Source organism: Ceratotherium simum, chromosome 12 (genome assembly GCF_057802395.1).
Source record: "Ceratotherium simum simum isolate JZ-2026a chromosome 12, ASM5780239v1, whole genome shotgun sequence".
Classification (NCBI taxonomy): Eukaryota; Metazoa; Chordata; class Mammalia; order Perissodactyla; family Rhinocerotidae; genus Ceratotherium; species Ceratotherium simum.
The window spans coordinates 70077498-70092190 of record NC_141911.1 but is presented as its reverse complement, the minus strand read 5'-3'; the positions used below and the strand labels follow the sequence as shown (position 1 = coordinate 70092190).

Here is a 14693-nt window from a genome sequence, read left to right as displayed (position 1 = left end):
ACAAATTCTCCATCATATATTTTCACTCACTTGGACTGTATATGAAGCCCAGGCAAGAGATGATGGTGGCTCCACTAGAATGGTAGCAGTGGGACGGAGAGAAGTGGATGAATTAAAGATATTTTTGCTAGTACAGCCAAAAAGACCTGCTGGTATTTTGGCTGTGGAGGTTTAATAAAGAGAGAAACAAGAATGATTTCAAGATTTTCGGCCTGAAAGATCTTAGCATTTACGAAGATAGGGATGGCGAGGGAGGAGCAGAGTGCAGTGCAGGACACGGGTTATTTAAAATACTGTTTTGGTCACGTCAAGGTATCGGATTTACGCATCCTTGTAAAGATGTCCTCTTGACATCTGTTATAGATCTGGACTGGATTTTAAAAAAATTTTTGATAGTATATTATTTTAGCAATTATTAATAACAATTGTTATTATTACTATCACCACTACTACATGGGGAAGTAAAAGCTCGGCAACCTAGGACTAGCTCAAGCTTTTGAAAAAACCGCAAATAGAAAAGGCAGAGCTTTCCAAACGTTCCCATTCATCCTCCAGCTCTGGGAACCTGCTGCGTCTCGCGTCCAATCAGCTTCCAGATCCCCAGCTAGAGCAAGTGGGCGGGGCTCAAGCGGATTCGGTTCCCTCTGCTGCTCCGGCGTGGCCACGTCTGAGGCCCTGCAGGTCCTTGAAGGTAAATAAATCATCTGTTTACTCATTGGCCATAATTGGGCTACTTATTTCAAATTTTTTCTCAAAAGATTCAGTAGTAGATAGTTTTAAATCAGGTCATTGACCCGTTCTTTCTGGCGTCTTCTTTTCCTCCAGGCGTACATCACCTGCCTCCGAGCGTCGCGGACCCGCCGCTCCCTTCCCGCGCACGCGCCGGCGCACGGGAGGGCGGGCCTGCTTCCGGGTGGCGCGTGGGGCCGCAGGCCGAGAGCTGCCCCGCCGCCGCCGACATGGAGACTCTGTACCGAGTGCCGTTCTTGGTGCTCGAGTGCCCCAACCTGAAGCTGAAGAAGCCACCGTGGGTCCACATGCCGTCGGCCATGACGGTGTACGCCCTGGTGGTGGTGTCGTACTTCCTCATCACCGGAGGTAACGGGGCTGCCGTCCCGGGGCGGCGGGGAAGAACGCCTGTCGCGGTCCTCTCGGAGGGCGGAGGGCAGCGGGGGCCCGAGCGGTAACGGCCCGAGGGTCATTTGCCCCCGTGCCTCCCTGCCCTCTGCCTCGGGCCCGGGGTCCCGGTGGAGTCTTTCAGCCCGGCTCGTTGCTCTGTGTTGCTTGCGGAGAGTGGCTTGACCGAGGTCCGGGAGAGTCTGGTCCGGCCCGCTCTGCTTCCCTGGTTGACAGCAGTGGGGCTTCCACCTTCCCTCTGCGGCCCCTGGAGCCTCGGAAGAGCCTTGACAGGTCTTAGGTTTGTTAGCCCAAACCGAAGACTCCGGGTTGCTTTTTGCCCCGATCGGCAATAAATATGAATGGAATTTCCCGAAACCGCGGTTTTGAGACATTTTTGAATTTGGAGATAGATTTGCAGAAGGTATTGCATGTCACAGAACGAAAGTTGAGAATTTAAAGAATAAGGAAAATAGCGTTACTATGAAACACTTCTGAAATATCATCTTATCCTTCTTTTCAAATAGAAAGTTGCAGAAGGGGCGTTCCTTTGTGTAGTGGTGAGTTGGCAGTCCGGCTGCAGCCTGCAGAGCCACCACCCTTTCACACCACGGCTCCACGATTCCCTCAAGACTGTGCCCCTGTGCTTTTAGATTTTGGAAAGTGGGATACTTACTTTGCGAATCATAAAATTAAAGCTCTACATGTCAGGGACAGCAAAAGTGGTTCTACTTTTAAGGGAATAGTTATAGACATCTTCATTTTCATGGATACTTTGTGAGAATAGTTGGTACTGAAGAGGGAAGAATCAGAAACTATGAGGGCTAGAATGTATCTTTGAATTTACCCTCCCCCCCCAAATATAGAATAGTGACAGTTAACTTATGCTCATTTAAATAAATTACATTTTGAATTTTTTTTTCTGTTGGTAAGATACTGTACTTGCACTGCATTAACATTTGCTCAGCACATTAAAAGGTACTATATTCAATAAATGAAATTTAATATGTATGTGGCTTTTTTTTTTTTTTAATAGTAAGGTCATCATCTGCTTTCATCTGCTAGTCTCTTTCCTTTAACCCTTGCCTCCCTTGGAGTCAGAGCCTTTGCTAGAAGCCTCACAGTTTCATTCTGGCCACTTTTTCACTGTTGATTGTTGTAATGGGGAGATTTTCTGCCCCAACCCCTGAGGGAGAGGGAAAAGGACACCTTTTAGTGGCCAGGGCCATGACGTACCTCATACAAAGAATTGGTTTTGCCACTGGCAAGGAGTCTCTTCTAAAAACTGACTGTACATTTATAAATAAACTATTTATTGCTGAGAAATATTGAGCAAATAATGTGTCAAGTCCCTATTAAGTTCCAGGTACTAGGTACTGGGGACAACAGTAAATGAAACAGATAAGGACGCTGCCCTCCTGAAGCTTATAATGTCATAGTTGAGCTGTGTTAAACATCACATAAATTTTTTTCCATTACAGTTTGCCACAAATGCATTAAAGGAAAAGAACAACAGGTTATGAGAACATAATGAGAGTTAGGAACATCATTTACATTGGAGTATGGTTCCTGAGAAAATGACATTTTAGCCAAAATCTGAAGGACTGTGGGAAAAGGTATGCTAGGACAAATATGGTCAGTTAGGTGGGTTTTGTAGTTGACTTAGACTGGAGTAGGTTCTGGCGGTGGAGATGGAGGAAAATATAACGAAAGATATTTTGGAAGTAGATTCAGTAGATCTTGATGAAGGATTGATTGGATTTAGGGGGAGAATGAAGTGTGTCTGATTCTGGTGTCTGATTTGAGCATCTGAGTAGATGAAACTGTCATTTTCAGAGATTGAAGAAATGAAGTTTTTCGGTGGGGAATGGTGAACCGGAGGTCACTTCAGGAAATAGAATAGTCGGACATAACCAACTATAATTAATTGGATATGTCAAGTTTGCAGACATGAGTCTAGAACTGAGGAAGAGGTCTGTGTTGCAGTTGGTGAATAACAAATGTTTTCTGAACTCGTCCCATAAGCCAGATTTTGAAGAACTAGACAAAGTGCCTGTTTGTAGGGAGCTTACATCTAATTCTAGTGGTGCTGGCATTGTTTGTTAGCTGTTGGCACACTGAGAGTCGTTAGCGCATAGAATTGAAAGCCCTGGGAAGGGATGAGTTCAGTTTGGGAGAGAATGTAGAGAAAGAAGAGGACGGTGGATCGAGCTGTACGGATCTCCCAACATTTAGTGGTTTTATGGAAGAGGAGGCTCAGCTAGGGAGGTAGCAAGAAAACATGGACAGGAGAGTCACAACAGCCAAGAGAAGCCATTTTTCCCCCAAGAAAATGGGTTTAGTAAACTGGATCGAGTGCTGCTGGGAAGCCTCCTAAGTTGAGAACTGAAAAGTGTCCATTGAATCTGGCAACGTGGAGGTCGTTGGTGACCTTAGCAAGAGTAATGTATCAGTGGTGGCAGGAGCCAGATTGGAGTGAGTTGAAGAATGAAGGGTAAGTGAGGAAGGGGAGACAGCGAGTTTACCAAGTTTTTTTCCAGAAGGAAGCTTGACTCCCTTTCAAAAAGGAAGCATAGAAATAGGATGTTAGCTAAGAGGGAAGGTTGGTGTAGGAAAGGAGAGGTTGAAAATACAGGAGAGAGGAGCTATCCAAAGGAACAAGTTTCTGAGAAGGCAAGAGGGGACGGAGTCCTGATAGTTGTGGAAGGGATCCCACGTTGGTGGGAGGAGGGAGTCTCTATTGTAGCTGGAGGGGAGGTGAAGACGATGGATGCTGGTACCAGTTTGTGGATTTGGTTGCAGGGAGTGAAATTAGGGAATTCCTTTGTGATTGTTTTGTTAGTCAAGCTGAGGGAGACAGTCTTGCTATGCTTAGGAAGAGCTGGAAGCGAGGATATTGGAGCACAGTGGAGAAGGTAAAGAGTAGTGTTGACAGTGGGAGACTGGGAAAACTGTTGATGTTGATGGATGTCAATATTGATGATCATGATAGCATTATGATATAATGATAGACATTAACATTAATGATCATGAATCTCTAGTATTGCCAGTCTCCTAATAGTGTGATTTAAAAACGTCTCCTTATTTTACATTTAAGCAAAAATTTCTTTAGTTACCTCTCAATTTATAGAAACAAATCCAAGCAGATGTGGAACATTTTCTTGATGTTGACTCTCCTTTAATGTTAAATCTCCTTTATTGTGGAGTCCTTGAGTATTAGAAACAGTTACTGAATGAATTTCTCTTATGAAATTTATACCTCTTTTAGAGATAATATTGTTTTATAAGTCACTCTGAAATATTGAGTTGAATTTCTGAATGTTTTATCTGAAGTTTAGGATATTAGTTGGGCCTCATTTGATTGTAATAATACATCAAAGCAGTCCTTTTTTAAATACAGTCACGTGCCACATAATGACCTTTCGGTCAACGAAAGACCACATTTACGACGGTGGTCCCATTAAATTAGTACATAGCCTAGGTGTGTAGTAGGCTGTACCATCTAGCTTTGTGTAAGTACACTCGATGATATTCACATAACCGCATTTCTCAGAACATATCCTTGTCTTTAAGTGATGCATGACTATACAAATGAACCTTTAGAGTAGATGAAAACTCTAATAATCCTATTTTAAAAATTAGGCAGCCAATCTAATTTGTACTGTTGTCTTTCATATAGGAATAATTTATGATGTTATTGTGGAACCTCCGAGTGTTGGCTCTATGACTGATGAGCACGGGCATCAGAGACCAGTAGCTTTCCTGGCCTACAGGTAAAAGATGCCCTTTTGAATGATTGGGCTGGGGCATGCCTGCTTATTTAAAAATACAGTGAAGCCTGTGGGGTCCGTCTGTATTTAGCTAACAGCTGTTATTTTTTAAAATGCTAAATTTGGAGATGGCAGCAAGTGGGTAAGAGCAAGAGGAGAAGTATATTTATTTATTCATTTATTAGGAAATAAAATATTTCACAATGATTGACATAATCACTTATTTAGAGAAGGGTATCACTTTAAAATACGTTTATAGACTATTCTGGCGATCAGCAAACCACCGGTACCTGTTTATTTGTAAATAAAGTTTAGTGGAAATAGGCACACCCATTTGTTTACATACTATCTATGGCTGCTTTCAAGCTATGGTGGTAAGTGTGACATAAACCACATGGCCTGCAAACCTAAGATATATACTGTCTGGCCATTTAAGAAAAAATTAAATTGTCTATACTATTAAATAAGGAAAATAAATTTTGAGACTTGGGAGTTCCATTTCGGCAGTGATGCCTCATTCCAGTGTGGTTTGGTTCACCTGACTGTGCTTATTCTAAATCCACTTGATAACTGTCTACCTCAATGTAGCTATACATTTGTATCTACACTTAACATTAGTGGTATTCTGTGCATAGAATATTCCTGGAAAGATTATTGTGATTCTCTGGGGAGGGGATCTAGATGACAGGAGATCTTGATGGTAGGGAGACCTTGCACAGTGTTATCATTTGTGCTGTTTGAATTTTAAACCTGGTGCGTGTATTGCGTTTTCAATTAAAGCAATTAGTTAACAAAAAATATATAGCTTCTTTACATATGCCAATGTGTAAATCATCTCTTTAACAGACAAATTTGCTTTTTGGGGTCCATGAACTCTGAGAATTTTGAAAGCTCTGTATCCCTAGAAAAATCAGATACACATTTATACAAAAATTTGCATATAATTATAAGGGTTTATAGATTGCTGGAAATCCTTGTGGGGTTCATGGAGCTTTTAAAATTTTCTCTTTGAACCAAGAGGTTTATTAATTATTATAACAGAAACATTTCTAACCAATGCAAAATTAATTTGAAATTTATAGTAGAAATTTAAATAGCATAATTCTTAAGAGCTAAACTAAATTTCTGGGTAAAGAGTTTAAATACATACAATAATTGGCTTTTTAAGCTAATAACTTAAATATGAGTATTGATTTTACATAGACAGTTGTGTTAGTTGAGGTTTTAAAACTTTTTTGAACATAAGCTCCATGAAGACAAAGATTTTTGTCTGTTTTGTTTATCATTGTATCCCCAGAACCCAGAACAGTGCTTGATACATGATAGGCTCTCAATAGGTATTTGTGGAAATGAATATCCAGAAATGTTGTACAATAGTTGTAAGGGTAAGAATAAGAAATTAGCACAAAAATGTTCTAGCAGAAATAGGAATTTCAATCTAAGGGGAAAAGTTTTTTATTTTTCTGGTAATTTTCATTTATTGTTTTGCTGTGGTCTTTCTTTTTCAGAGTAAATGGACAATATATTATGGAAGGACTCGCATCCAGCTTCCTGTTTACAATGGGAGGTTTAGGTTTCATAATCCTGGACCGATCCAATGCCCCAAACATTCCAAAACTCAATAGATTTCTTCTTCTCTTCATTGGATTCGTCTGTGTCCTGTTGAGTTTTTTCATGGCCAGAGTATTCATGAGAATGAAGCTGCCGTAAGTTACTGAGTACTTTGTGTAATCAGCAACTCACCTTCCGTTGCAAATGGGTAAAATAATTACCGGGATCATGTAAAATCATAGGAGATTTAATTTAACCCTCATTTAAACAGATGAAGGGGCTGGCCCCGTGGCTTAGCGGTTAAGTGCACGTGCTCCGCTGCTGGCGGCCCTGGTTCGGAACCCCGGGCGCGCACCGATGCACCGCTTATCAGGCCATGTTGTGGCGGCGTCCCATATAAAGTGGAGGAAGACACAGATGTTAGCCCAGGGCCAGTCTTTCTCAGCAAAAAAGAGGACGATTGGCATGGATGTTAGCTCAGGGCTGATCTTCCTCACAAAAACAAAACAAAACAAAAACCTAAACAGATGAAAATTCTGAGAACCAAAGAAATTTGTAACTTGCTCAAGGTTATAGCTATACTCAGTAGCAAAATTGAGACCTGTAGGTCTTCCTGACTGTTATCTGCATGCACGTTCATGAGAAAATTCTGTTATTTTGCTGTAGCATCACTGACCAGTGACTAGAGATACTGTTTCTCTGAAGTGCTTTTTGGTTAATCTATAACATGGGATTCCAGTAGCAATAGTAATAGTAGGTAATATTTTCGAGCCATTCATTGCTGTTGCTCTTTGAATATTGGTATGAAGAAAACCCATGAAGCCTTGGATGGGAAAGGAGTTATTGCCTCCTCAAAAAGATGGGAAAAGGGTTTCATATATATATTAGATGATTTTGATTCAGAAAACTTACAGTATCTTTAGAACAAAGATAAACTGGTTTTATGGCAACTTTTATAATTCCATTTGAGATCATTAATTAGAAATGTGGACAAGTCTGATCACATTTCCCTATACTCTAATTTCACCTATGGATAAATTAGTAACTATAGGAACTATGGGCAAGCCTACCATACAAAGATTAGCTCTTAGTAAATTCATTTTTTTAGGGAATATGTTAAATATCAAGTGTCAACTATACTGATTTCTTAGAACTGGTATTCCCTTATTTTGTTATAAGAGACAATAAAAGGGCAGGTAGGAATGTGTTTGAATTTCACAAGTTGACTTGTTCTATGGCTTAACCTGTGCATTGTCTGTAACACATCTGGGGTAGAATGGGTAGACTTCCCCTAGAAAGTTGCAAGTACTTACCCTGTGGTCATGTTCCCATTTTAGCCCTACAGGATGGGAAGAGAGAGCACAGTGTTCTTTGTCAGCTGAATTTCTGTGTGGTCCTATAGCCCCCTCAGGCTCCTCTGCCAATGGCTCTTATTTTTGTCTGGGGAAAACAATTCAGGCCATTGGCTACATTGTATGAAGACTTAGTTACCCCAGCCTCCTCTTTCTTCTACCTCTGTTGGAAATAAGTTAACGTAGCCTGGTAAGGTGTACTGGTATGGAAGAGACTGAAGTTTTCCATAGCAGTACAAAAAAAGAGGAAGCTCCCAGAGAGGAAAAAGAGGCTATTAAAAATTAACAGCCAAAACAGAAGGAACCTTTGGAGGCATATAGCAGGACAGAAGAAGCAGGCTGGGTTTGCCCCTAGAACCAGATTTGTTCTCATTCTGCCTCGACTTCCCATTCTTCCTTATGGTTTTAGGTTCTCTCCCAACATGTGGGTGTGTTTGTCTTTTAGCTCAGACATTGACTTGAAGGGTAATAGAGCATCTGCTGCTTACAGAAAAGCTGTGGAAGGTGTTTAATTCTCTGCACTGCCCTCATCCTACTTTTGCAATTGTTTATGTAAACGTTTGTCTTCCTGTTCCCATTCTGTAGGCCAGTATCCAGGATTGTGGGCGAAGTCAACAATAGGAAATAGGATATACTCTGGTTTCAGGTGTAGATTGCATATAGATGTAACGAAAGCAGAACAATGGTCTAAACAGAATTGCTACTTTCTGTAACTGGTCATGCAGCTAAATCGAGGATTTTTATTTTTAAGAGAAAGGAATTTGTGGTTCCCTTTTTGATATGATTTCTCATCCACAGCTCCTAATTCCTGCTGCCTTGGCTGTGGAGTGAGGAGAAACAATGGATGGTTTTAGAAAAGAAAGGGAAGCAACAGTATTGCATTTTCTGGAATATTTGCAGGCCCCAAAGGAGATGATGAGCCAGGTCTCTGGGCCTATTTTTTGCATACAGTAGGGTTGTGGTTAGTACCAACAAGGAGGGATGTGTCTTTCCTCTTGCACGTACATTACTTTTGATGTCCTACCTTATATAGACAGTTTGATACATAATAAGTGGAATAGCAACCACAATAAAAAGACATTAAAAAATACTGGTAACCACTGGTTTTTCCAGATCAAATAAGTGGCTAGCATCTGAGATAAAGGTGGCTATGATGTAAGATGTATCATGATAACCTCTAGGATTCAGTTCTTTTTCACAAAGAGTCTGATATCATCTTTGGCAAGAGGTACCTTTAAAAAGGAGAAAACAGGAGCAGTGAAACAATACTAGTTCTGTATTTTCTGATTTATGCCTTTTTAAGGAACTGTTGCCTCCCCTACTGATATAATTTTACAAAGTAAAACATGGCTTTATTTGACGCCTTGCTTGTCTTTTGAAGAAATATGGACACTAATAAAATGAATGACTTTATTTTCTGTTTGCATACATGACAATACATTTGAAATAAAAAATAAAATGTTAGTGCCGAGTCTTTTTATTGTACTAGTACAGAGTTCCAAAGGAGACATTTTTGTTTTGAAAATAAAAATTTTTCTGATATAACTCAAAAGATAATGTATGTGAAATTGTGTGTGCGAGGTACCTTTTAAATGTACATAGGCTCAAATAAAATAATGTTTAGACACTGGGTAAAAGACTTTGGTACAAGTGTGTACTTGGTTCTTCTGAAAAATAATAATAGTCATGAGATTCTCTTTAGCCTTACTATTGGGAAAGTTTTGACCTAAAAGCAGAATCTTAAAAATTAAAAAAAAGAAAATAAAAGATAGCCTGCTGTGTCGTGGTGTAATGGCCTAAAATTAGGCAAAGTGTTTGGTTGGGGGAAGAAGGATGGGTTCCTACATTCAGGCAAGTCTGTTATAAAGCTGTATAAAATAGTCTAAATAGACCCTATTATATAATTGAGGACAAAAGGCCTGCTTTACTCAGACTGGCAAAAATTGCCGTTTGAGCAATTTGAACTAGTGTTTTCAAGCCTGATGAGAAAAGCTAGGGAGCCCCTGAGTAGATCCTGAGATCATGCGGTCAGTTCAGAAAAGTTTTCCTGGAGGGAGGGGGGAAATGAAAAATAAAGAATAAGAACATAGTAATATTTACTTAAATTAACATCGTTTAGGGAATAGGATGATGCATATATGTGATTCTTCTGTGTAACTGGAGTTTAACCTGACATGTACTAAGAATGTATTTTATTCACTTGTGACAGACCTCTGTCTGAAGTGTTTGTTTCATTGCCCCCGTAACATTCACATTTGTATTTGGCAGACATTTATTATTTGATCATGAGTATTTGCTGGACACTGAACGCTAAGCATCATTTTGCCTTCTTGCCTCAGGGTCAGCGTACACAGTTGTACTTACGTTAGACGTGGTACTGCTTTTCAGTTTTGTAGTTTGTTTCCTCGGTGTGAGCAGGCACTTCTCGTTGTTATCACCGTACACCTGTTGTAATTTCACCCTCTCCTGCCTCCTCCTCGGTTTGTAGGTTATGCTGTGATTTGAGGACATAGGTAGCCGAGGTATCTGGTTGCATTTGAAATCAGTCCTGGCTGAGGGGAGCCTCCTGGCCTGGCTTTTCACTGTCCTTTCCTTTCAGGTGTTTGGGTCTCATCTGCTTCCAGGTTTGGAGCTGTGTTAAAAACGTTCAGGTTGTAGAGAGTCTGGCATCAGAATAAGCTGGGTTGTTGCAGTATAAAATCTTGTATCCATGGTTCATTGTTAGCAAGTAAGAGAGGTAATTCTAAAAACCAAAGCATCTGTCCAGCTGCTAAGGACAGTGTGTAGGAGGAGGAGGAGGAATTGTGAGTCCAGTTTTGGGCTTGCGGCTCATTAGCTCTGAGACTTCGGATCAGCTCCGTGAACTCTTGGCCTCGATTCCAACCATGTGAAATGAAGTTAATAATGTGCCTCAGTGAGTTCCTGTCACCATTAAATGAGAAGGTGTTTTATGTGCTCTCAAGCATGGTATCAATGTTAATTAGTGTTTTTATTGTAAAGATAAACAGGATCCTCAAAGTTCTGTATTTCAAATTGGATTATAGCCATTTCAAAAGTAAATAAGTACACCATTTCTGTTTCTAAAGGAAGAAAGTGAGATTTCTGTTTTAGGACGATTGCTGAAGATAGTGGAGCAGGAGTGAGGATGCCTGTGTTAATGCTGGTCCTGTTCTTTCTCACCTTGTGATTTTGAGCAAACCACTTAACTGCCCCCACAGTCTCACATTCTTCAAGTGTAAAGTGAGATTAATACTTGTTTCTGGGCCGGCCCCGTGGCTTGGCAGTTAAGCACGCGCGCTCTGCTACTGGCGGCCCGGGTTCGGATCCCGGGCACGCACCGACGCACCGCTTCTCCGGCCATGCTGAGGCCGCGTAACACATACAGCAGCTAGAAGGATGTGCAGCTATGACCTACAACTATCTACTGGGGCTTTGGGGGAAAAAAGAAGGAGGATTGGCAATAGATGTTAGCTCAGAGCCAGTCTTCCTCAGCAAAAAGAGGAGGATTAGCATGAATGTTAGCTCAGGGCTGATCTTCCTCACAAAAAAAAATACTTGATTCACCTCCCTTTTTAGGATTGTTGCAAGGATTAAATGCTAGAATGCATGTCATAGTATTTTGAGGAATTCCTGTGTTAGTGCCGGCCTAGCACAGTGCCTGCCTGATATGCAGAAGGCACTCAGTGAGTAAGGAAAGAATGAATGCCTTAAAATAAAGGTGAAGTGGAAGATCCTTCACGGTGACTTCTCCTGTATCAGTTGTTTTTTGAGTTCTTGATTCACTTTGATTCCTATAATACTTGGGATTACCTCAATACTTGTATTTACCTATAGTTCTACTTGTATAAAATTCTGACAGTCCTGAATATAATAATTAAAGATCATACATTTTCTGGGCCTTGAGAGGGGACTAAATGATTCCAGGAGAAACCATAGTAAATGTGTTTCAACAAGTTTATTTTTATTGTCTTCCAAGAAGTATATTAATTTACGTGCTCTTCTTTTCTTCCAACATGGCATCTTTGTAGCATTATAATATTTCTTAGTGTCCCCCAAATTTTTCCTGAGGTAGGGCTACATGTAAGTTTGGCAGTTTTGAACAAGGATATGTCCTTTTAAGTGCTCTTTTCCGTCTAAGTATAGGTTGACTAATCCGTGGATTTGTAGTGCATAAGCATAGGTGACACACTGGTTACAGGGAAGGAGACCACAACACGTGACTGCTCTAAGAGACACATGTTCAGAAGGGCATGTCCCGTGTCAGTGTGTGCAGGTGACAGGCGTCCTTGGGACTTCTGGTTCCTAGTGAGCTAGCTGCTGAGTGACTTCCAGGGGTGCAGATATTAATGGATCCTTCCTTAAGATTGTCTTGAACATTTTTTCCTTGTGAAGCTTAGGTCTTAAAGTATGCTTTTTGTGAAGTATCAGGCACAGTAACAAATTTATGTGGGAGTCTTCAGAATCAATCTATATCCTAAGAGCCTTTTATTTTATGTATTTATTTTTTCAAATTTTATTTATTTATTTATTTTCCCCCCAAAGCCCCAGTAGATAGTTGTATGTCATAGCTGCACATCCTTCTAGTTGCTGTATGTGGGACACGGCCTCAGCATAGCCGGAGAAGCGGTGCGTCGGTGCACACCCGGGATCCGAACCCGGGCTGCCAGCTGTGGAGCGCGCGCACTTAACCGCTAAGCTACGGGGCTGGCCCGAGGCTTTTATTTTTTATTCAGTTTTTTTTCAATGGAGGAGGGAGGTGAGAAGTACTGAGTGGTGTCAGAGTTGTCCTAAGGGTGGTTATGTGGTATGGAAGTTCTCTCTGTACACAGAGTGTGGGTTGGCCAGGCTGATAGAGCAGAGGGAAAAGTGCGAATGCGTTCTGGGGAGATCTCATTGGCTGCGCGTAGATCTAAGCCCTATAGGGAGTCAGGTGAGTCCAGAAGCTGGAAGGGAGGAAAATCACATTCTTGAGTGGCTGCTCTGTGCCAGGCACTGTCGTAGATCTCAACCCTGTGAAGTAGATTTTAGTCCCTACCTTACAGATGAAGAAACTCGAAACTCTGAACTAATAATAGCAGCTAACATTTGTCAAATGTTTACTCCCATGAGTAGCAGTTACTATATAAGTAATCCCTTCAAACCCTTTGGGATAACTCCATTTTACAGATGAGGAAACTGAGTGAGGTTTGCCCAGGCTTACCCACTAAGTATTAGAGGCAGGGTCAAATGGAGAGAGGTTCTGAAGGCATCAGCGGGGACAGTGTGTTAAACCCTCCTTAATGTGGATAGTTTTACACCATTTTTCTATTTTTTTTCCTGATCCTGTAGATCCTTAGTTAATAATAGGTTGCAAGGATTTATTGCAAGAGAAAAAGTTTGGAACTTTATGAAACCAAACTTAATGCTTTAATTTAAAGGGGATTTCAGGGCCTAACTCATGCATTTAGTAAAAGGATCTCCTAAGTGATCACCATGAAGTTTGACCTGCTCAGCAGCAGCAGCCAGCGCCCCTCCCTGCTATCCGGACATTTCGTAAAGGAAGAGAGGTGCATGGGCAGACGCTGCTGCACCCTGTTTCTCTGGGGTTCAAGGGCTCGCCTCCCGGGCATGAGGCTCCTGATCCTCCCGCCTTCTCCTTTGCTAATAATGGAATTTTTAGAAAAGCCAAACCAGCTTCTTCCCATAAAAAGGTTTGTGATTTTTCTTGCAACTGAGAAAGTCCAAAGGAAATTGATTCTGACTTTTAACTTTTACATAACATTCCTTTTCTTTACTTCTTTTTCTCATTCTGTGTTGTTTAGCATATTGGTTAGTAACTTGATAGTAGGAGGGGGAAGGGTACTGGGACTGAGGCCCAATAATTTAGTTGTTGGGCGGGGGACAAGATGTGAAACAAAACCATAATGAGGAATTGCACAATTATATTTTCAGATTGTCATTTGATTCGTCATACAGTTTGTTTGGGCACTTTGAAATATTGCTTCCTTTTCACTTTTTATGTTTATGAATTTTATTTCTACAGGGGCTATCTGATGGGTTAGTGCCTTTTGAGAAGAAATCAGTGGATATTGGATTTGCTCCTATTAACGAAGTTTTAAAGGCTGTACCAATCCTCTGATATGAAATGTGGAGAAGGATGGAAAGCAGCAGAAAAAAGAAGCATCTAGTGAACACATAGGAAGCGTATTAAAGCTTGGACTAGAATGTCTTCTTGGTTTCAAAGAGACAAGCTTATCACAGTATTTTTTCCTGCTGACCTGTACTGACGTACCCACGATGTTAAGTGGCATTTTCTTGTTAATTTTTCATTTCTTAAAGGAGATATACTCCGTTTCTACAACTATAATATTGATGGAAATGATTATTTTTTACAACCCCCTTAACATGTTTCGAGATGACATTTGTGACTTTCAGAAATTAACAAAATCAGGAAGTGCGATCACCTAGCTGAGAACTCTGGACAGCTGATTGGCCTTCCGTCTGGTGCTTTGCCTTTAGACAGAGTGTGTGACAGAAGCTTATTTCAGAGACGTGTGTAAGACTGTTTCCTGAACAATGAGATGTATGGAAGGAGCAGAAATAAATTGATTTTCTAATTAACACCTTTTACATTTGTTTTTTAATGACTGATGGTATTTCCTTTGGTGTGCAGTTATTCAGTCCCATCTTGTGACTTTCTTCAGCTGCTCTTGGTGGCCTGAGGTCTCACGACGTTGGCAGATGCCCTGTGAGGTAGCGACTCATGTCCCCATAAATATTCAAGCATGCTGCGTGTCTGTGTCACAGTTGTTGTAAATGTGATTGTGTTAGATGCAGGTTCCCTTCGGGCATTCATTTTCAGTAATTGACACAATTTGGAGCACACCTGAAAACATCTCTGGACCAGTTGGGCCCTCCCCTAATT

At 40.9% G+C, this 14693-nt stretch overlaps 1 protein-coding gene across 1 annotated transcript; it reads left to right on the top strand.

Moving 5' to 3' along the window:
* The first annotated feature begins 899 nt into the window (after positions 1 to 899).
* Positions 900 to 14389, top strand: OSTC (oligosaccharyltransferase complex non-catalytic subunit). The gene is made up of 4 exons (XM_004426592.3): positions 900 to 1098; positions 4796 to 4889; positions 6395 to 6592; positions 13812 to 14389. Exons 1-4 carry the CDS (start codon positions 960 to 962, stop codon positions 13828 to 13830), a joined length of 450 nt encoding a protein of 149 aa, XP_004426649.1. The 5' UTR covers positions 900 to 959; the 3' UTR covers positions 13831 to 14389.
* The last annotated feature ends 304 nt before the right edge of the window (positions 14390 to 14693 follow it).

Excerpts from the sequence above, each read along its gene's own strand:
- OSTC (XM_004426592.3), top strand. The coding sequence starts at position 960 with ATGGAGACTCTGTACCGAGTGCCGTTCTTGGTGCTCGAGTGCCCCAAC. Across the intron at positions 1,099-4,795 it reads GTACTTCCTCATCACCGGAG|GAATAATTTATGATGTTATT; the intron begins GTAACGGGGCTG and ends TCTTTCATATAG. Across the intron at positions 4,890-6,394 it reads GTAGCTTTCCTGGCCTACAG|AGTAAATGGACAATATATTA; the intron begins GTAAAAGATGCC and ends TTTCTTTTTCAG.